This window comes from Pteropus vampyrus, unplaced genomic scaffold, assembly GCF_000151845.1.
Source record: "Pteropus vampyrus isolate Shadow unplaced genomic scaffold, Pvam_2.0 Scaffold42, whole genome shotgun sequence".
NCBI lineage: Eukaryota > Metazoa > Chordata > Mammalia > Chiroptera > Pteropodidae > Pteropus > Pteropus vampyrus.
In genome coordinates this window covers 6,169,793-6,193,116 of record NW_011888823.1, presented here as the reverse complement: position 1 = coordinate 6,193,116, position 23,324 = coordinate 6,169,793, and the positions used below count along the sequence as shown (strand labels likewise).

Sequence of the window (23,324 nt, the reverse complement as noted above, 5' to 3'; positions counted from 1 at the left end):
GTGGGCCAGGGCGGAGCGCGGGTGGGGCGGGGCAGGCCGGGTCATGTGACCCATCAGGTGCCCTCCGGGGCCGCTCACTCAGCTTCCGGGAGCGAGATCCTCTGGTCCCGAGCACCTCCCTCTGCACGTGGCGTGGCCGCTGCTGACCCAGCTCAGACTCGCCGCTAGCAGCCATGGCACCCGGCCAGCTCGGTGAGCCCCTCGCGCATCGTCGCAAAGCTGCGCTATCGCGCCGTGCCCCGCGGCGCCCTCCTCCCCCGCCCCCAGCGGTGGCGGCCGTGGGGCGGGAGCTCGGTGGCCCTGGCTGCGCTGCAGGCCTGGAGGCCCAGGCCCGCGGTGAGGCGCACGGCAGCTGTCAGATCCCGCCGCGGGTTTGGGCTTGGGTAGTGTTGGCAGAGGTGATGGTGGCCTTGAGATTCGTGACTTCCTTCCCTAAACCGCCCCCTGGTCCCCTCCCCTAAGGTCTTGAAGGACAAACATCTTAATGTACTGTGAGTGATGAGGGAAAATGTCTTGTGTTTCAGCTTTGTTTAGTGTCTCTGACAAAACCGGCCTTGTGGAATTTGCCAAAAACTTGACTTCCTTTGGTTTGAATCTGATAGCTTCTGGAGGGACTGCAAAAGCTCTCAGGGATGCTGGTCTGGCAGTCAGGTAAGGCACAACTTAGTTTTTAAGTTAAGTCCAATCAACGTTATATGATCATGTTAGTAATGTATTCCAGGCACTATGAGTAAAATACCTTATTTACTCCTTCCAGCAATGCCATGAGGTTGGTATACTACTTATATAGTGAGGCTCAGAGAGAGTTACTAACTTCTGCTTGAGTTTACAGACTTAAGGGGTAGTAGAGGCCTCCTCATTTCAGAGTCTCCCTTGTAAACTACACCCTATGACAAATTAGGTGGGCTGTTTGTTTTGCAGGACAAACTCAATTTATGATTCTCATGATCTGTTTGGACTGACTTTAATAAACTCTTGACATCTGTAAGATTCAAGTCTCCTTCTCTTAGCATCTCTGGTAACCATACGAAGGCACAAATCTATCATTCCCTTGTCCACAAGCTATTCATTAACTGGCATAAATGATGGGAAGAAGGAATGAGCAAAAGATAAATCAGGCTGCAAAGGAGCTGGCATTCTGCTAGTGGGAGAGGGAGTAACGATTGGAAGGTAGAAAATGAAAAAGGCCACAGGACAGCCGTAATAAACTGCAGTGAGAGTTCATACATACCCCTGAAATATATTATAGAAAAGGAGTGAAGTGTTGGGTCTGTTTTCGTTGTCATTTGGAAAAGTTTGCTGCTTGCTGTCTAGATCTAGGTAGAAGCAGATTATTACCTTTTTCCTCTTGTAATCCTGCCCTGTGTGGGCAGGACGCAGCTTCCCTAAATTGGACAAGTTCATATGACAAGAATGCCTTAATATGTGTCAAAGTTTTTGCAGCATCTCTCTGGTGGGGTTCTCATAAGAGCCCTGTAAGAATCATGGAAGGCAGGACGGCTCTGTCTGAACAGCAACGGGGTAAGAGCGCTTAGATAAACTGTTCTTCCATCGTCCCATATTGAGTCTTTTTGTGGTTGGACCCTTCAAATTAAGCAGGGTCCTCTTCTGTAGCTCCATTTCTTCCCTCACCAAGTGTTGTATTGTGGAACCATTTCAGACAGTTATGGGGAGAGAAAAGTATAATGAATATGTTGCATATCCATGCCCTGTTTAAATACTTAAAATTCTAGTCTTGTTTGCTCAGTACCTCTACCCACTCTTCACTTAACCCCATTAGGCCTTTTTTTAATTGTAGATATGTACATGTGTTTCTCTCCAATTAAAGAGACTATTCACACTTTTATATATAGATTCATGTAATCCTTACAGCAACTTTTTGGTGTATTATTTTTATTTATTACCATTTAATAAATAAATTTTTATTTATTACCATTTAATAAATAAGGTAATTGAGGCACAAAGAAGTCATGTAACTTGTCCAAGATCACATAACTAACATAGCTAGTAAGAGGCGGAGCCAAGATTTTATCTTAGGAAGTTAACCTTGAGGTGTGAGATAAACTGATGAGATTTTAATTGGTGAGTATATAGCACTGAGCATACAGAGGGTTATTCCAAAGAGGGCAGGTGACATAAATTCTTAAATATAAAGGAGAAGCAAGTTTTTAATCCTCTCAAATGGTGGTTAATTCTGCCTTCTCTGTTTTAGCAGTTATCCTCCGTTAGAGAAATAGGATTTTATTCTGAATTCTGGGAAAGGGAATTTTGAATTGGAAACCATAATGTCACCAGTTTGTCGGTTTATGTCGTAATTGTGCGAGTCCTTGGTCAAACACCAGTGATTTGCAAATGGCTCTCCTTAATAGGGAGAATGTACCCAGGAAATTCTGTACCGTATTGTAGAAATTCCTGTTTTAAAATGTTTACTTTTTTGCTATGAAGACAATATGTGTTGATTGTAGATAATTTGAAAAATTTAGAAATTGTAAAGAAGGTAGTGAAAATGGCTTATAACTCACTCTCTTTACCACATACTTTATTTCATAAAATATGAAATAAAATAGATATTTCATGAAATTATTTCTTAGTTCTATTTGGCATATACATTATTTTATAGCTCATAGAAAATAGTTTTTCTTTTTGCTTTTGTTTGTGGGCATTTTTTCATGTCATTGAATTTACTTATAAGTTCTTCCAGAGAGAGGGTTCATGTCAGCTTGGTGATATAGATCAGTAGTCAAATATTTTCTTTCATTTCTCCCTATGTCATATTTTGCAATTAATTTTCCAGCGTTTTTTCAGTAAAAGTTTTTAATGTTTACACATACACATCTATTAACCTTTTGTTTAATGGTTTGAAAATAGTTTTCTTGTATTTAATTTTGCTACTAATATGATTTTTTCTGAAATGTTCAAATCTTTGATACATTGGGAATTAATTTTTGTGTGGGATTAACCAGTTATTCCAATACCAACACTATTTTTATTAAACAATCTTATTTCCCCACTCAGTTGATTTGCCATCTTTGTGCTTGTTTAATCATAAAACAAAATTCTTGCTTTTACTTTTGTAGAGTTTCTGAGATAAGAATTTTTTTAATGCTTTTTGTTCTGTATCGCCAAATTTTCTCAGTTGAAATTATTTTAATGATATGCATTAGTATGGCTTATGATTCGATATCTGAATTCTGAAAATCCAGGCTCTGAAAAATCTCTCAAAATGAGAACAGTAGACTTCATGTTAGAAGATGCTTCGGAATTATATAAAATGTAAAATGACAATTCAGCAGAAAGAGTAGCAACATTCTGTTTATTTTCAGAGATGTCTCTGAGCTGACAGGATTTCCTGAAATGTTAGGGGGACGTGTGAAAACTCTGCATCCTGCAGTCCACGCTGGTAAGTGATTGATACCTTCAGTTTAAAGCTGATTTTCAGGATTATTTTAGTTGATTACTTTGTAGAATAAGCAAGGAAAAAGTCAGATCATAAGCTCAAAAATAATTATCTGTGAGAGTATGTTGGCTTTGTCACATTCGCCACTAAACATTATAAGTTAGAACCTGCTTAAAATCTAGTTTGCTTTATATGCGATTGATTGATTGTTTTCGTCTGCTTACTATTAGTCTTGACCTGATAATTAACTTAGAGTGATAGTTCCTGCTGAATTTAATGAAAATATTTAGAGTTATGTGTGAAAACATTTTATCATGATTCAAACTTAGAATAAAACATCACAATGTAACTTTCAAAAGAATTCTTTTTCAAAGCGCTTTACCTTGTTCATTCATCTGGGAAAACGAATTGTGTATGAACCAAAATGGTGAGAAATAAGTATATTGCTAACTTACCAGTTACAGTAAAATTTGGCAGAATAAAAGGCTGTAATGATAAGAATCAGACAAGCCATTTACTTATAAAATCGCTTAGATCGATGGAACTGGCAACAGTTATGTGAAAATTCCTTTTACGTTTCTTAAGAGGAATCGAGAATTGATAAAAAAAGATTTTTAAATATACCCACTAATCTTAATTTTTACCTATCTTTGATATTCTTAATTAGGCAACGTTAGAAGCTTTAACTTGATTAATTGGACTATGTTGGAAAGAAGTACCTTATTCTGACTTGTTTTTTGAAGTAATGCTTTATCTTTGTTAAATCAGGTATCTTGGCTCGTAATATCCCAGAAGATAATGCTGACATGGCCAGACTTGATTTCAATCTTATAAGGTAGAAATTCGAAGTTGAATTTTTAATACATTAAGGATTAAAAATAAAGAGCGTGCTAAACTGAGTGCCCCTTTTTAAAGATCCAGATGAGTGTTAGGTTTAGTTTCCTGATTGTTCATTGTGATTATCTTACGTGTGACATTGTACATGTGTTAGCATTTTGGTTTTGCCAAGTTTATATCACCAAAATGGGTACTTGAACTAAAAACAAGCTTTGCTTTTTTTAGGAAGTTCTTTTCTAAATTTTAGTACATATAAGCAACTTAGTTATTTGCATAAAGATATTCATTTTTTAAAAACATATGTAACAGCTTTATTCAGACATAATTCACATACCATATAATTCCCCAATTTAAAATATATAATTCAGAGGGTTTTTTTTAGTATATTCAGAGTTGTGTGGCCATTACCACAGTTAATATTAGAATATATTCATCATCTCCCTCAAAAAACAACAAAAAAATTCCCATTAGCGTTCATTCTTCATTTTCCCTAACACCGTCTAACCCTAGGCAACTACCAGTCTATTTTCTGTCTCTATGGATTTATCTATACTAAATATTTCATATTGGTGAAATATTCCTACAAAATGTCCTTTGCGACTAGCTTCATAGCACGTTTTTAAGGTTCATCCATGTTAGAGTGTATATCAGTACTTTATTTGCTTATTGCTATAAAATAATCTATTGGGTGGATATACCGCACTTTAATTATTGGTTCATAAGTTGATGGACATTTGGATTGGTTCTACTTTTTGCATGTTATGAGTAAAGCAGCCATGAACATTCACATATAAGATTTTTTTTGTAGACAAATATTTTCATTTTGGGTATATACCTAGGAATGGAATATTTGTGCACAAATATTTTCATTTTGGGTATATACCTAGGAATGGTCAGATAACTATCTTTGACCTTTTGAGGATCTGCCACACTGTTTTCCAGTGCTATATCATTTTACATTCCCTGAAGCAGTGTATGACTCTAAATGTCCTAGGTAATAGTGGTCACATTCCAAAATGATGAAGTTCTCTGTAGCCTTGTATTTTTACCTTGCTGTTAAAATTTTGAAAAGATCTTCGATGGCTTGTTAGTATAATGGGTAGCTAAGACTACCCAGGCAGCAACATAACAATATGATTTAGAGGGAGTAATGTGCACTGAGCACACCACCTGTTGACTAAAGCCACTTCCGTTCACCTATGCTCTGCAACAGTGGGAGATTCTGACTTCTCAACATAATTTTTTAAGAGTTCTAAAGTGTCAGGCTCACAGTTCTACATTTTAGATCTTTAGATCTTTTAGATTTTAGCTACTGACTAATTTTTCCTATGTAGCTGTAAACCACATAAGTTGAGTTTTTGATGACTCAATTAACTACATTCTTCTTTTAGAGTTGTTGTTTGTAATCTGTATCCCTTTGTGAAGACAGTGGCTTTTCCAGATGTAACTGTTGAAGAGGCTGTTGAGCAAATTGATATTGGTGAGTAGAAAAGCCAGTTTTGAAGACTTAATAGAGGAGAGGATTATTTAAAATTTACATTAGATTTTTGTTTTGAAATTGACTATTGAGGGAGTAGAAAATAGTTAATGCTTCCAGGTTGTATTCTGGGATGACTATAACTCATCTATATTTTTGAAGCTATTTCGTTGTATACAGATCCATCTGGATTATTTTCCCTTATTTTTTAAGTCAAAAATTGAAGTATGTGTACATTGACTATATTTGAAAGAGGTTAAACTGATATGAAAATGCAAATTGTCTTTTGTTCTTCAAAGGTGGAGTAACCTTGCTGAGAGCAGCAGCCAAAAACCACGCTCGAGTGACAGTAGTGTGTGAACCAGAGGACTATGCAGCCGTGTCCACAGAGATGCAGAGCTCAGACAGTAAAGACACCTCCCTGGAGACTAGACGCCAGTTAGCCTTGAAGGTAGGGGCGCACTTTTACCTAGTTCAGTGTTTGCAAAACAAAACAATACTCATTCTCGCTTGATTATCTCATCTACCAAGGCCCTGCTTGGAACTGCTGTCCTTTTGTTATAAATGAGGAGACCAAATACTAGAGAGGTAATCTCTTTAAAAGATTGAAAGAGAATTGGAAAGGGAATAATTGACTCTGTTATTGAGTCTTATTTGGTGTCTTAACCTGCACACAGGCGTGTGTGTGCGGTGAGGGGGTGTCGTCCGTGTGCTACCTAAGATCACTTCAGACCCCCTTTGGGAAATGCCGCTAGTGTTTCACAAAATGTACACCTTTTGTAGGCTTTCACTCACACGGCACAGTATGATGAAGCAATTTCAGATTACTTCAGGAAACAGTATAGTAAAGGAATATCTCAGATGCCCTTGAGGTATGGAATGAACCCACATCAAACTCCTGCCCAGTTATACACACTGAAGCCCAAGCTTCCCATTACAGGTAAAGACTGAGTGTTCTATGGCATGGTTTGCTGTGTCTGGGTGTGTGTGTGTATTTTTGTCTGTCTGTCTGTCTGTCTGTCTGTCTTTGTGTTATATCTGACATGGTTCCCGTTTAGAAGATAAAGTAAGTTACAAAATACCTCTTATAGCCACCTGAAGTTTAAGATGCCAGGTGAACTTGTGAGCAAAAAATATTGAGATAATCTCGGGTTCTGGAGAGAGGTCAAGCAGAGAAACAGATTGGAATGTGTTTGTCGTATAGATAACTTTGAAGACATAGGATAGGGTGGGATGGCCTGGACTTCATGGAAGTAGGTCAAGATCGAGCCTTGGGGTAGCAAGAACCAGCCGAAGAAAAACCAGGTTGGAAGTCTTGTAGAGTTTCATCTGATTGGAATGCTGCCCAGAACAGAAAAGTGACTGTTTGATTTGGGAACGTTACCAGAGCCTTTTCCTTGGAATGATGGATCTGGAAGCCCAGTTGACGTGGGCTGAAATAGGAACGTGAGGTTAGGAAATAACAGAGATAAAGATAATTCTTTGACAAAGAAATTAGGACTTCATGCGTTTGTAAACTTACAAGAGGATTTTTCGATTTGTGTTGTGTTTTGTTCTGAAGAAGGGCTGTTGGAACGTGTCCTACTGGTAGAAGTGAGGGTGGGTGCAGGGGACAGAGGAGAGTATTGTGGGTGTCGAAGGGCGTGAAGGCCCAAGCATTGGTGGAGGGTTGGTGTTGGGTGAGAGCAAGGCCAGCTTCCTTCGTAGCCTGAGAAGGCAGGCGCAGAGCACTCGGGGTGGTACACGGCAGTGGAAAGATGCAGGAGCCCCTGTCTGGTCTTCTCTGGCCCCTGTCACCAGCTGAGGGAGAAGAGGAGTGAGCAGGAAGCAGTGTGGGAGGTCTGAGGAGAAATGGAAATATTCTTTTCTTTACCTTCACACTCAGCGGATCGATAAGTTCTATTATCTACTCTACCTCAAATATATTTTGAATCTCTTCTAACACTGCCCAAGCCCTTAGTCACCCTGAAAGTCTCCCAGACCACAGTGATCTTAACAGGCCTCTACTTTTTCTTCTTTTATTCTTCCCAGCTAGTCATCTTTTAAAAATGTAAATCAGATACTGTCACACCCTACTTAAAACCGTGTATTGGCTTTCCTTCCTATTGAAGGGCTGGTCCTGTCCTACAAACCCTGTCATCTCTGGTCTTACTCCCCCACAGTCCTTCCCAGACTCGTTTCCCCTCAGCAGCTTTTGTTTGTTGAGCAGGCAGAGCTTCCACCCCAGGGCCTTTGAGCTGGTTGCTCCTTTCATGCAGAATTCTCTCTGGTCCTGGTTTCTTGTCATTCAGATCTCACCTGAACTCTCACCACCTCAGAGAATCCTCCCTTGACCACTCAGACCAAAGGAGCGGCCCATCACATTTTTGTCGCATCGCTCTATTTTGCTGCATATGTTTTAATTGTCTTCTCCCATGAGGATGTCAGCTCCCTAGAACAGTGACCTTGTCTGTCTTTGTTCATTGCTTCTTGTTTGTTCATTGCTGTATCCCCAGGGCTTAGAATATTGCTTGTCATGTTTCCTAAGTATTTACTGAATGAATAATTAGAAACCTGACATTTTGCACGACTTTCTACTTCTAGAATTTCTTAAAACATTTATCTACTGTTAGATCTCAGGTATTTCCTCCTTATAGTTATATGTTCCCCATTTTGATTCTGAGACAAAAAAATACTTCATGTACTTTCAGTGTCCCATACTTTCCATTCTCAAAACCTTTTGCGTTTGTAGTCAGCCGGGGCAACTATTTCTTTTTTTCAGGTACTACTTTTTAGAGCAGTTTTAGATTTAAAGCAAAATTTCTCAGAAAGTGCAGAGTTCCTGGACCCAGACGTATCCCTCCTTCCATCCTTTCCCCTGTTAGTGTCTGGCGTTGGCGTGGTGCCAAGTGGTTACAACTGATGAACTGATATCGATTCATTAACTAAGGTCCATAGTTTACGTTAGGGTTTACTCTTTGTCATGTGTTCTATGGGTTCTGGCAAATGCATAATGTCATGTATCTACCTCGATAGTATCATGCAGAATAATTTCACCCCTGAAAATTCCCTGCATTGTACCCTGTAACCCCAGCAACCACTGATCTTTCTGCCGTCTCCATTGTTTTGCCGTTTCCGGAATGTCATAACATTAGAATCATGCTATGTATGTAGCCTTTTCATCACTCTGTCTTCTTTTATTCAGTAATGTGCATTTAAAGTTCTCCCATGGCTTTTGTTGGCTTGAGATCTCATTTCTTATCACTGAATAATATTCCACTGTATATGGATTTACTATAGATGGTTTCTCTATTCACCTATTGAATGGAAAGACAATTTTTGACAGTTAAGAATAAAGCTGCTAAAAACATTCAAGTCCAAGTTTGTGTGGACTTGTTTCCAACTCATTTGTATAAATATCTAATATTTTCTCTCATTAACTATTTATTGCCTATTTTGTTTCTTCTGTGCCTCTTCCATAAGCTCCAGGAGGACAGTGATTTTCGGGGTGGAAGGAGGGACTGTTTTATTCACTGATAATATCCCAAGTACCTGAAACAGTGCCTAACATTGCAGTAAGCTGTCAGGAATATGTGGTAAAGTTCTTTAAAAGTATCTAGTGTCTAGATAACATAAAGGAAATGCAGTTATTGCAGTTATTTTTAATTAGTGGTCTACTATTTTTTTGTATGTGCTGAACTTACAAATGTATATTCACAAGAGATTAACTTCTAATATTGTAAATAGGCGATGGCAGAACTCTGAAGTTGGAGTCTTTCTAACTACTTTTCAAATTTGAGTTGGACCTAATGAATCTGGTGTAAAAGAAGAAAAATCCAACACATTTTCCTCCTCCTCTCCTCCCACTCACAGCTCTTGCACTGTAGTTGGTAATATTATTTCTTAAATCGACAAGGTTTATAACTTAAGTTTTATACTGTCTCTTAATTGCCATAATTGATTTATCTTATTTCTGAACTGACATGGATCCCTGATCATCATTTGTCATTCTCTCTTCCTAAATTTCTGTTGGTTTACTTATAGATTGACTGGATTTGGTCTTCCAGTAGAGAGGGTGCAGGGGGCTGGACAGAGAGGGAGAGAATGAATGAGAATGTTTGGTAAGACGGGCTCAGGTTCTAGAGTTCTGTTCACTTTTCTCACCAAGTTCTTAGTTGTTTGTGTAGATCTGTTTGCCTCTTTATTATACATCATTTAAAACATTTGTACATCTTCATATGTTTTTATGTTTTAAGAAATGTACGTATATCTGACTTTATTGACCCTACTTGGTAATGTGTATATATTTTTATATGTAGTTCTAAATGGAGCCCCTGGATTTATAAACTTGTGTGATGCTTTGAATGCCTGGCAGCTGGTGAAGGAACTCAAAGAAGCTTTAGGCATCTCAGCTGCTGCCTCTTTCAAGCACGTCAGCCCAGCAGGTAAAGCACTGTACTCTGGAACACTGGAACTGTTCAAAATGCACCCTTTAATTTTGAAAAGAATTGTCAAGTTCTAATGTGAATGTAGACATTCTATGAAGTCTGAAACCACTTTTGTCAAGTCTGTTAACACTTTCAATATGGTAACATGATAAGACCTGATAAAATAACACACATAACCTATTTATATATATAATTGTGTAACATTGGAAAATCAAGAAGTAGTTTTTTTGTAGTGGAAACATGAAGTTTTAGAAAATAAAGAAATGAAGTAGCTTGATGCAGTATGACTAAATATTTTTCTACATGGTTGAAGATGGAACTGAATAGACCTAAAGAAGGTATTCTTAGGACACTTTATAGATACCTTTTTACTTTTTGTATTTAAATCAACTCCACAACTTTGTTATTTATATCACCAGATCTACTGACAGACAGTCCAACACATAATTAGTTCTCAAGTGTTTATTCGATGTTAAAATGACATGAGCAGGAAAGAAATAAATGGCATGTGGTATCAAGCAGGATGGAGAGAGTGAGTAATGAGGTAAAACCAGCTTCACAGACATGCCTGGTCCTGGCAGGCCTCATACGTGTGGCTATTTTCAGAGGCCAGAGAAAACATTTCCCTCTGCTCACCCTCCCCTGCAACTGTATTTTTGGTGTTTAATTATCTGGGCAAACAGATTTTTATTTAATTTGGTACAGGTGCTAGAAATTATGCTGCACAGACTAGATCTTAAGAAAAATGTTCTGATTTAGGAGTTGACAAGTGGCAACTTGAGATTTTTGGTTGCTTCATGATTTTCTGTACCAGGTGCTGCTGTTGGAATCCCACTTAGTGAAGATGAGGCCAAAGTCTGCATGGTCCATGACATGTACAGGACCCTGACACCCGTATCGACTGCATACGCAAGAGCGAGAGGTCAGAAGAATAACAGCATTTTTTGTTTTTTAATAGAAAAAGCAATGTTTTACCTAAAGTAGAATAAAATGGTAATATCTTTGTTTCATTGTAAGATTTCAAATTATCTTTTAATTTGTTTTTAATACTTTGAAATGATTTATGGGCACCATGGAATAAATTTGTTTATGAATGTGTATTGTTGGTATTTGAATGTAATAAATGGAAGCATAATTGGAATCTGGTGCATTTAATTTCAGATTAGGCTACTGAATGCATTTGTATTACTTAATATATGACTAAAATTATATGGTTATTCTGACTGTACTGAATTTGGTTAGAATTGCGTGTTTCACAAATATCTAATTTGTGAGTTTAATAACCCGTGAATGTTATTATACCATTTATGGAAAATATGGAAGATTATTGAGAAACCAGATATCGTAGTTTACCTTCTGCAACAGGGGTTAGCAAATTATGGGCAGAATTCAGCCTACCACCTGTTTTTTGTAAATAGTGTGACAGGAGCAGGGCCACGTCCCTTTGTCGATGTGTAGTCAATGGCTGACTTCAAACTACAACCAGAGAGTTCAGTGGTTGCACCAGAGATCATGTGGCCACAAAGCTTAAAAAACATTTTACTCTCAGGTTGGTCACAAAAAGAGCTGCTCTAATAGGTAAAATTAAAGAATACTTTCTTACCACTTATTTTGGTTAAATGACTTATTAATTTGTTATTTAAATCTTATGTAAACAATAACATTAAATTTAGAGAAATGGATTTTATATGATGACATTGGGTTTTTTAAACACTATTTTCTAATTTGTGATAAACATCTCGTTTTAATTTTTCTTTACAGGGGCCGATAGGATGTCTTCATTTGGTGACTTTGTTGCATTATCTGATATATGCGACGTCCCTACTGCCAAAATTATCTCCAGAGAGGTTGGTGGACATTTATGTGTCCTGATCCATGCAGAACTGAGGAAAGCTTTATTTGTTCATAGAAACCATAACCTGTGATGTTTATATTTGTACTCTCTGTAAACTAGTTAAGTTTATCATTTACAATGTTTATATTTTATGTAGAATATGAATCCTTGACTGAATTGTAATTTTGAGATTTAGTGAATGTTTCAAATGGATATTTGGCTGTCATAATTTTTAATTTATATTTCCTTTAAATTTTCTAGTAGTTGTTATCTGAATGCCAAGGTTAGTGTTTTCCAAAGAGCAGAGGATGCCATTTTGGATGGTGATATAATAATTAACTTTAAACTTTCATAGGTTTGTAATGAAAGAGACTATTTAAAAGGAAAAATTACAAATTCTGAAAAACTAGCCTCCATCAACTGAGTACCAAACAAACATTCTAGAAAAATCAGAATGTTTGCTAATGGTGGAGAGACCAACAGAATAAAAAAAGCAGGCGCCTTGGAGAGAGACTAGTAGGTAGAAATAAAGCCTGAGGGGACATGTGGCTTGACAGTGTTTAGTTGCTTTAGGGCTTCTTCCCATGACCACGACCATCTCCAACTGCAACAGAGCTGGCCTGAGTACCATCAGTTATAGCAAGGCTTTGGAGTAGACGAGCCATGTGTGATTTTTGTATCTTTAGGTATAGGATATTTAGTCTTTGATTTAGTGTGAACCACTTATGTTGCTCAAGCCAGGTCCTGGCCAAGCTGGCACCAGAACATGCTCTTCCTACTGCAAAACACCAGCCATAAACAGAATAGTAAAACATTTTTCTTCCTAAGGCATATGTATTAGAGCGAATCACTGTTAAAACTAAAATGAATAACCAAAAATTTCGAAAGGACAGCACACAACACAAGATGAAGTGAGCTGTAGAAAGTTGTATTCTAACATAGGCATATCTTTTTCAACTATAGTATAGTAAGCTGTCACTTATTATCATTGATGAGTTCTGTGACTGTAAAGAAAACAACCTATAATGAAACCAATTAATTGATATAAACAAGTTTACGTTCCTATATCACCGCATTAATGAAATCATGTTATTCAAGAACCTGCTGCATTAGCATATATTGGAGGTAGAAACCGGAAAATACTGCTACATTTATTTAAAATAGATAATTGTCTCTAGATTTTTTAAGGAGGTAGTCTCTGATTTTTTAAAACAGAAAAAATATATATTTACAGGTATCTGATGGTATTGTTGCCCCAGGATATGAAGAAGAAGCTTTGAAAATTCTTTCTAAAAAGAAAAATGGGAACTACTGTGTTCTTCAGGTTAGTGAAATTCATGTTCAAAACATAATTCACTCTTTCATTTTGTGTCTCTTTCCCCCCATATTTAGTCTTTCCCTTGTACTGACATTCTTCTCATTTATCCCTCTTTATTCTAGTTTCTTTATCCTTAATCCTACAAGTGTTTTTTATTACTATTTTTTGGTTTAAGATGAGGGTAGCTTCTTTACTCTTAATATTAAATTTTTAAATTTCTTGAATAATTAATATATTTATATGATTTTCTATTCAAAAGATATTAGGCCATTTGAAGAAAATTTTCCCCATCTTTCCCTATTAGAAGTAGCTAATATTTTAAATTTCATATCTTTTCTGAAATAGGCTATACATGATTAGTGAATATTTGCATTTTTCTTTCCCCCTCGCTGCCACAAATATACACTGCTTCACCATCTTGGAGGTTTGTCCCGTGTCTGTGAATCTCATCTAGACAGTCACCAGTCTAGCTGCTGCACAATCCCTGCACAAATTAAATGGAGTTACAGGCTATATGTATTGGTAATTTGGATAGATACTGCTCCTCTTAGAGGTTGTGCAACAAATTTTGTCTTAATGGAAATGTGTAAGGGTACCTGTTTTCTAACACCATTGCCAGAATTGTGTTCTTAAACTTTTTCATCTGAGTAGTAAGATTGATGAAAATGGCATCTCATTGCAGTTTTAATTTTCCATTATGTGTAAGGTGAACATCTTTTCATATTTAAGGGAATTTTTACTTCTTTTTATTGAACTGTATGCCCGTACTCTGCCTGTTTTTCTAATAGATTGTTGAGGGTTTATTTTCTTACTGATTTTTACAAGCTTTTATGCATTAGGGAAACTAGCCCATAGTCTAAGATTTTACAGTGATAAAGCAGAGTTATTTACATTGAAAGTAAAAATTGATAATGCTTTCTTTTCAGAAAGTATCCATGTCACATAATCCATAGAATCTCAACTCCACGTAATGGAAGTTATTAAGTATCCTTCATTGTAAGATACCAATAATTGTATAGTTCATTATATATTCCATGTGAGCTTTTTAAAGGAAAAATACCACTTTAAATACACATAGTTTTTTTTAAAGCTACTTGATAGCATGTTTAACTGTTCAGTTAGCTGCCACTATATTCTTCAGTTTCTTAATTGTGTTTTTTTGTTAAGAGTGTTAAGTACTAATGGCTGTTAGCAGTTACGTGTAGCATCCTGGAGAATGTTTTCCAAACCCTGAGCTCATCATCATGACCTCTTCAGCACCTGACAGCATTGTATTCAAAGGTGTGAAAAGGCAACTTAACTTCCTCAGTAATTTATTTGAGACTTGGCTAAGTTTGCACGTGGACACATAATTACAACTATGGAACAACTTAAATTCCTCCCCCTGTCTAATGACAAGTTTCTTTTGACATCAGCTAATTGGAGGGCACATCCTAGTTTTAGAAATTTTATAATACAAAGAAAAAATGGACATTTTAGAATTCAGGAATGTACAAATTAAGCAGAATTAACATGAGGATTTGCTTGTAAGTTATAGATACTACTATTTTCTATGTCAAAGATCATCCAAAGGATAAATGAAGAAATATACTATCAATTATAGAAAAATACCTAGGAGGAGAGCAGTCTTACGCAAATTATTCCCACGTCTTAATATCTTTTCAAAATCTGGGAGAGGAAGACATCAATAAATGACATATTCCCTTTCAGATAGCAAAGACAACAGACTACAAGTCCCATTTTCCCCCTTTTAACTTCTTTTTAACTTGTAATTCAATCGTTAGGTATTTTATGAGATTTTTAGAAAGGGAAATTAAAATTTAATTTTTGCGCCGCTGCCTGTTACCAAATATGTTTTATCCACCAACCTTTCAAAAGAATTATATAAATAGTGCTTTTAATTAATGCAACCAAAAACTGGAATCATTGGTTTTAATGTTGTATAGAAATTGTAAAACCTGTAATACCTTATAGGGTTGTAAAAATTTTTGGAGCAAAATGTTGATGCTTGGCCATTCTTTTATACCTGTACTAAAATAATCTTACATATTCTTACATTAGAAAAAAATGTGTATAGCTTTGTTTCAAAAAAATCTTTTGTATGTAACTTAAATGAAAAATTTTGAGGGATGTAGATATATCACTTTTAACTCTTTATATTTGTACTTTAGATGGACCAGTCTTACAACCCCGATGAGAATGAAGTTCGAACTCTCTTTGGTCTTCGTTTAAGCCAGAAGAGAAATACTGGTGTCGTAGACAAGTCATTATTTAGCAATGTTGTTACCAAGAATAAAGATGTAAGTTTGAAAATATGTGAACTGAATGTTAGTTATCATGTAGGTATGTTTTTAATATTTATAAGCTTATGCATTTATTAAGGCCTATTTAAAACTGGTTGATATGCAGATATTAGTGCATCTTCGAGTCATCATCAAGTAAGCTTGAGAACTTCAAAAATGGATAAAAGACTGTATTGGGAGCTTCTGTACATATGTATATGCATAGAGAGATTTATGTTTATTTATATATAAATGAGATCATGTCTTTCATAATTATGTTCTATAACTTGCCTTAGTGAATGAACACTAAGCTGAAAATTTGTTTCTGTATCAGTAAGTATATATCTACATCTTCATCTGAAAGGCCATATGGTAATTCATGTATAATGCACTGTGATTGATATTTAGTTTGTTTTCATTTTCAGTGTTTTTGTGTAGACAAGCTTTTACTCTTGTGCTTTTTGTCATCTTTTAGGAAGGACATATTTCTAGGACAATGTGATTTTTTTTGTATAGCTGTATTATGTCATTTAATACACATAGCAATTTATGGAAGGGGGCAGGGTAAGCTATTATCCTCTCTATTGTAAATGTCACAAAATTGTGATATAGGAGACAGTTAAGTTTGCCCAAGGTTATGCAATAAAAGAAATGGATGATTTGGTAAATGTTTTCTGAAATCTCTTAATTGGGCCTTCAGTTTTGAAGGATATTTTAGCCGGGTCAAATGTTCACTATACTTTTTTCTCAGTATGTCAGATGAGTCATTTCATTGTTTTCTGGTCTTGTCTGCTGGTATGCCTGGTATTTTTAATTGACGGCTAAATATTGGTTATGGTTAAACTATAGAGATATTTTGGACAGTATTTTTATTTTTTTTTTCACTCCAAAGAGAGTGACTTATGCTTCTGGCAGGTACATCAGGTGGAGGCAGATTGTCTTTCTCCTGGCAGGAATTGAGCTGATTCGAATTTGGGCTTCAGTCTTTGTGAGGTTTGTTTATGGTTCTTCCCAATTCTGCTGAAAGCGAAGTGTCTACTAGTACCCCTCTTCTCTGGAGTATACGGAAGTGTATTTTTGCCTCTTAGTCCTGTAAGACTCCAAAGCCACGCTCAGCTTATTCAACTCTTAGTTTATTACTCTCATCTTGGGAAATGCCTTCGGGGGAAAAAGCATAGACCGTCACACTCATTTCTCCCTTTATATTTGAGATCTTTGCCTCTTGGTACTTGGTATTTGATTAACTCTCTGTTCAGCTCTTCCATTTGTTCTTAGAAGAAGATTAGTCTCTTAACAAGTCATTCACTGTAAGAGAAGTGGAAAACGAGGAGCTGCAATCTGTTCCAGGCCTGACTCCTGAGGCTTCAAGTAGAATTGTTGAAAATAAGCTTTAAAAATCTTTATTGGGATAGTTCTATCTATGAGTAAGCATATGGTGAAGTAGACATGATCTTTGTGTGTTGATTTGTTGGATATTCTCTATTTTTAACTTTGAAAATCGATGGTGCCCCTCAGTAAAGGAACCTGTGGGCATCATATGGAGAAATATCTTTCAGCCCTTTGGATTCCACTTCTTGGCCAAGATGACGACAAACTGGGATTTCCACATGGAAACTGTTTTGCAGCAATGTTACTTTAAGCAGCTCACAGTGAAATGAGGTGCTTATTACTTCATTAACCTGGTTGCTTAATGTATCTTTATAAAAACTGACCTAGATTCCATGGTACCCATCCATGTTGACGATTGTGCCTAAGTATTAAGACCCTTACCTTTTAAAATTTTCCTTGTGGATTTATAGGTATTGATCTGATTAATGATTTAGCAATATTTGATTGGTTTCGTGCCTCTGGTTATGCCCGCTTAGATACTTTTTACATGGATTGAGGCTGTGGTTTTAATTACTCTTTTATGTAAATTCTTCTCTATTTGTTTCATATCTTTTTAATAGAAATCTGGGAATTTTAAGGATGAAAATAATGATTTTATCCTCCTTTATATTTCCCTCCCTTCTTTTAAAGTAGATTTTTAAATTAACGTTCCAGCCTCAAAATCATCAGATGGTAATGCTAAGTTTAGAATGGTTTTAGTCTTGAGAGAATAGAAGTATAAGGAGTCTATATTACGTATTAATGAACATGCCTGAATTATTTCCTTTTCTCCCATTTTTTTCAAATAATGTTCTATTTTAACTGTTTGTGACATGTTTATAAGACTAAATTTCCTCACTCCTACCCTTCCCCTTCCTTGACATGTTTCATATTCCTTCATTCTAACTCAGAATACCAGGCTATATTTGAAGGTAGACGTCGAAGAGGCTGGCATTGGTTTTTAGAACCAGCAGAATAAAGTGTATACTTGTTGACTCAAACAGCAGATATAGATAGGAAAGGATATTACATTACATTAATAGCACCTTAGAGTTACAAATTCTTAAGAAGTTCTGACAATGTTTTTTAATTAAGCTTTTAATTTTGAGATTAAAAAAGTAAAAATTGTAGATTCTTGTGCAGTTTTAAGAATTCCCATGTACCTTTTACCCCATGTCCCCTAATAGTAATATCTTACAAAACTATAGCACAATATCACAATTCTGGCATTTTCTTTGCTACAATCAAGACACAGAACGTTGCTATCACCACAACGAACCCTCTTGGTGCCCTTTTTAGCCACTCTTCCCTCCTGCCTCTGCCCCCTCCTCAACTTGGAGGAACAATCAATCTGTTCTCCCTTTCTATAATTTTTGTTTGTTATACATTCATGAACAGGTTTTTGGATGAACTTCAGTTTTTATTTCTGTTATAAATGCTCTGGAGTAATTGCTCATTGCTGGGCGATATTGTAGTTGCATGTTTAGTTTTATAAGAAACTACCAAACTGCTTTCCAGAGTCTGTACCATTTTACATCTTATACCTGCAGTGTATGAGTGGTCCAGTTTCTCTGCATCCTTACCAGCTTTTTTGAAAGATAGGCATGTATCAGTGTCTCATCATTTTAATTAGCATTTCCTAATAGCTAATGATGGACTTTCTTTTTTATGTATTTATTTGCCATCTGTATATAACCTTTTTGGTGAAATGTCTCTTCATATCTTTTGTTCATTTTCTAATTAATTTTTTTGTTGTTGGTGAGTTTTGAGAGGTCTTTGTATATTTTAGGTACTAATTCTTTATTGATTATGTGGTTTGCAAATATTTTCTCCCAGGCTTTAGCTTAATACAGGGTCTTTTGTGGAGCAGAAAATTTTAATTTCTATGAAGTCCGATTTATCAGTTTTTCAGTTAGCTGATTTACCAACTAGCTGCTGCTTATATCCTTTGTCCACTCAGCATGCTGACATAGGTCATTGTCCTTTTTAATTTGTATTTGCTTTTTATATCAAAGATAGTGAGTTTGGGGCTAAAATATTTGTTGTTTTATTCTATTTGGACTAGTAGTTCACAATGCATTTCTGAATAGTTTCTACTTAGAACATTCTAGACAAAGCAGAAAATGATTCTAATTTGATTTTCCCTCAACAGCCTTAGTTGTGTGTGGGCATCACATTTGTTACGTCTGTGAAAATTATTCTCGGTGTTTTTTTTCTGAACATAAATGTTATCACGTCTCGATATTTTTGGTACCGTGGTAGAGAAAATACTTGTCACTTTTGGAGTGGATGTGGTATTTCCTATCTTGTGTGGTATGTAGACAGGCTTAAGCCAAAGTTGGCGCAAAATGGCATAAGTGTGAGTCTGTTGTACATCAGGCAGTGTCCCGAGTTCCACAATAAATATGTTAAATGGTAATCTTTTCAGTAAAACACAGTAGTGTTTAACATGAATAGTTAATTTCACCTCATTTGAAAGAGCTAACTATAAGTCTATTGCAGTAAATGGTGTATAACAGGGGTCCACAACCCCCGGGCCATGGACCAGTCTGTGACCTGTTAGGAACTGGGCTGCACAGCAGGAGGTGAGTGGCTGGTGAGCGAGCAAAGCTTCAGCTTCATCTGTATTTGCAGCCGCTCCCCAGCGCTAACATCACCGCCTCAGCTCCACCTCAGATCCTCAGGCATTAGACTCACATAGGAACACCAGTCCCTGGTGCCAAAAAACGTTGGGGACCACTGAAAGATGCTTAAAGTGAAATGAAGTTTAAAGAGCCCAGTGCCATTTACCATTCTGTGTTTTTTCAGTTGCCGGAATCTGCGCTCAGAGATCTCATTGTGGCCACCATTGCTGTCAAGTACACTCAGTCTAACTCAGTGTGCTATGCCAAGAACGGTCAGGTAATCAAGCCGTGAAACTCAGCTGGGGTGGAGGGGCTGTTGTTTTACAAAACGATGTTCAAAAATGTATCTTCTCCAGTAGTAGATCACTTAAAAGGGAAAATTTGCCAATTTTTTCTCTCCTGGGTTTGTCAGTATTTCCTGAGTAACTCAGTGGACTGTTAAAGCTAATGATGATTACGAAGTATCTTTGGAGCTAAGTATTAAAATTTGTCATATTGTTTCTTGCATAGCAGCTATTTGAGTCCCACTAATCCAAAATGAGTCCCACATTTTGGATTAGTGGGACTCAAATAGCTGCTACAAAATCTGGTTTATTCACACGCACACATACCCCACCATTGGTAGTATTTCCAACGAAGGAGTAAAGAACGATGCTGCCACCCACCAGCCCATGGTTTTGCAGCTCCTAGGGTATTTTCATATAGATTTCTTAGGTTATTTTTCCAAGAATTCATAGATGAGGAGTTAACGTGATTTTTTAAAATCAGGTTTACTGAGGCATAATTTGTATACTGAAGTTCACCTTTTGTAAGAGTCATTTGACCAGTATTCAGAAGTCACACAGTGGTATGACCACTACTGTTCTCAGGGTGTTGAGCATTTCGTACTGTTTGATGTTAGCAAGATGTATAACTTCTCTCCTAGCGCACATGGCTGTGGATACAGGGCCAAGTTAGCGTATCGCTCAGGCATCTGACTCCAGGGTGAACCTGCTTCTGTCATAGTTTCAGTAGCATTGGGATCCCTTAAATCCCATGGTGTCTTGAACTCTTGGCATTTGTTGAATTATTTGACCCATCAGTGGGAGGGTGAGAGTAGATGTTAATTAGTGTGTGACCTGGAAGACCCTTTCAGATTCAGAATTTTCCTGACTGCCAACTGTTAAAAGATTGCTAGTCTCTAATAGAAACCTGGGAGATTGTGGCTATCGGTCACCCTTATGCTCAGGTTCTAATAAGTTCCAGTAAGACCGTGTTTCAGTACTGATGTCCAAGAGTTCTAGAAACTTCCAGAATATTAAGAGGTAAAACATATAAATAGTAGTCATAAATCTCTTAATCCTCACCTTTTAGTGACTTAAAAAGTACTTACATTGCTCTTACTTTGGCCTGGTACTTTCTTCCACAGAATTAATAGGTAGATTTTGGGAAATAAGCACAAAAGATCCCTTGAGACACATGTGTCGTTGAAAGAGGTGTTCATTTTAATGTCCACGTCCTTCAGGTCATTGGCATTGGAGCAGGACAGCAGTCTCGGATACACTGCACACGCCTTGCAGGAGATAAGGCAAACTTTTGGTGGCTTAGACATCACCCACGAGTACTCTCAATGAAGTTTAAAACCGGAGTGAAGAGAGCAGAAATCTCCAATGCCATCGATCAGTATGTTACTGGGACCATTGGCGAGGTAAAGGCCTGTCATTGGCTTGTGGATGGTGTGTTTACCCTTTTCTGTGTAACAGACGTTGCCTTCATCACTACAAAGATAAAATGCTATTTTCTTGAATTTCTTTATTGTCTAAAAACTGTTACTCTAAACTTTTTACCAGTTTCTTATTGTCTTTTGTCTCATGTAACTTTCTTCATCCAGTTCTGACACCACAAATCTTCTCTGCCTTTTTAAATTATAACCATTGGTTTAGTTTTGCATACTTGTACTTCCCCTGTTGTTTATAAGCTTTTGATGGCAGGGACTGTTTTTCACCCATCTCGAGGTATCTGTCACAGTGCCACGTGTGCCATTACACATTAGGTGATATTCAGCATTACATGCAAATTACCTATAGCAGGAATCAGTGTCTTTCTTCTCCACCCACGTTTTCTTTAAGTGCCATTGAGAACTCAGTATATTTTTGTTATATTTCATGTTCTTTAATGTCTTCTGTTTTGAAGAGGGTGTATGGGAACATTAAAATGGAAAGTGTCAGGTAGCTCTCCAAAACAATAGGGTTTAGCTCAGTTTCTGGATGTAGCCAGTGCTGAAGAAATACTGGTTGAAAAATAAGAGAAAGGTCTGATAATCAAAATCTCAGTGGTTTTTTGAAGAACGAGTCATCTATACTAAGTTGTCCCCTCGGGGCCTCGAATCTGTGCCGTAGCATCATTGAGGAGTGAGGCTGCAGAGTGAGCCTTGTAATGTGAAGTACTTGAAGCAGCTTTTCCTTTTTACTTTAATCTTGTATTTTTCTGCTTGATATTACCCAGCAAAACCCTGCTAATTGTTCTGGAAGAGTCATTATGTGTGTACAGGAATGAAAGTATGTTGTTTAAGCCAAAAAAAATCACCCAAAGCCAAAATTGGAAGCACCTTCTAAAAATCTGAATGTTATGCATCACGTTTTGGTTTGTCTATAAGACTATTCTCGAGAGTGATTTTATAAATGTACTTAGGATTTCTATCTGTTTCCAATTTCTTGCTTTGATACAGGGATATAAAGTAATAGATTTAACTTGGGCAGAGATTAAAAAACAATATATTTGTAATAAAGTAAATGGTATAGTCTTATACTTTGTAGAAAGTAAATGGTATGGTCTTTACTTGGTACACTTAGAATCACTTTTCTTCCTTAAGGAAATGTTAAAAGCATTAAAAAAAAAGAGAGAGAGAGATTCTAAAAATAATGACTTTGACTGTAAATAAGCATCATTATTTACAATTAAGAAGTCCTAGAAAAAATGTTTAAGTGCTTGTCAGTCAGCATTCTGACTTGCATCAAGTAGCACTAAAGATGGTGTCAAACCTTTCTCTCCCTTCTTTCTTTCCCTCACTCCTAGGATGAAGATTTAGTAAAGTGGAAGGCGCTGTTTGAGGAAGTTCCTGAATTACTAACTGAGGCAGAGAAGAAGGAATGGATTGGCAAACTCAGTGAAGTTTCTATCAGCTCCGATGCCTTCTTTCCTTTCAGGGATAACGTAGACAGAGCTAAAAGGGTAAGTGTGGGATTGGCGTGCACTTGCTGAGAATAGATCATTATATAGAAACCGTTTCAGAAATCCTGCTTCTGATTTTTGAGTTCTGTGAGTTTATATATCCAGGCTATGAAGGTGACGTATCATTGGTATTTAGAGAATTGTTTTGACTTCTCTCCATTTGGTACATGGATAACTCAGATCTTCTCATTTTGCCTTTTTGTCTGAGTGCATCAGTCCACAGTGCGATTGACTCTTCGTTTATGCTTTATAGATGGGGATTTTGATGTTTGTGCATTTTAACATAAAATTGTGTTTTGAAATCCAGTCTCTCTTTCCCTCCTCAGAGTGGCGTGGCGTATATTGCTGCTCCTTCCGGTTCTGCTGCTGATGCCATTGTGACCGAGGCTTGCAATGAACTGGGAATAATCCTCGCTCATACGAATCTTCGTCTCTTTCATCACTGACTTCATCACATTATTTTAAGGTTTGCTTATGTGTAGGTGAAAACTCATGTAGGAAATTTTGAAAATACTTCTTAAAAAATAAAATATGAAGTCTTAATCTTGGA

General features: G+C 36.8%; 1 protein-coding gene across 1 annotated transcript; it reads left to right on the top strand.

Annotated features, from left to right (window-relative positions):
* The first annotated feature begins 43 nt into the window (after window positions 1-43).
* Window positions 44-23,324, top strand: ATIC (5-aminoimidazole-4-carboxamide ribonucleotide formyltransferase/IMP cyclohydrolase). Its single transcript, XM_011358644.2, has 16 exons — window positions 44-192; window positions 525-651; window positions 3,324-3,400; window positions 4,166-4,232; window positions 5,626-5,714; window positions 6,011-6,162; window positions 6,495-6,651; window positions 10,010-10,135; window positions 10,953-11,060; window positions 11,900-11,985; window positions 13,207-13,296; window positions 15,462-15,590; window positions 19,749-19,841; window positions 21,069-21,251; window positions 22,619-22,774; window positions 23,101-23,324. The coding sequence occupies exons 1-16, from the start codon at window positions 174-176 to the stop codon at window positions 23,218-23,220; spliced, it is 1,779 nt and encodes a 592-aa protein (XP_011356946.1). The 5' UTR covers window positions 44-173; the 3' UTR covers window positions 23,221-23,324.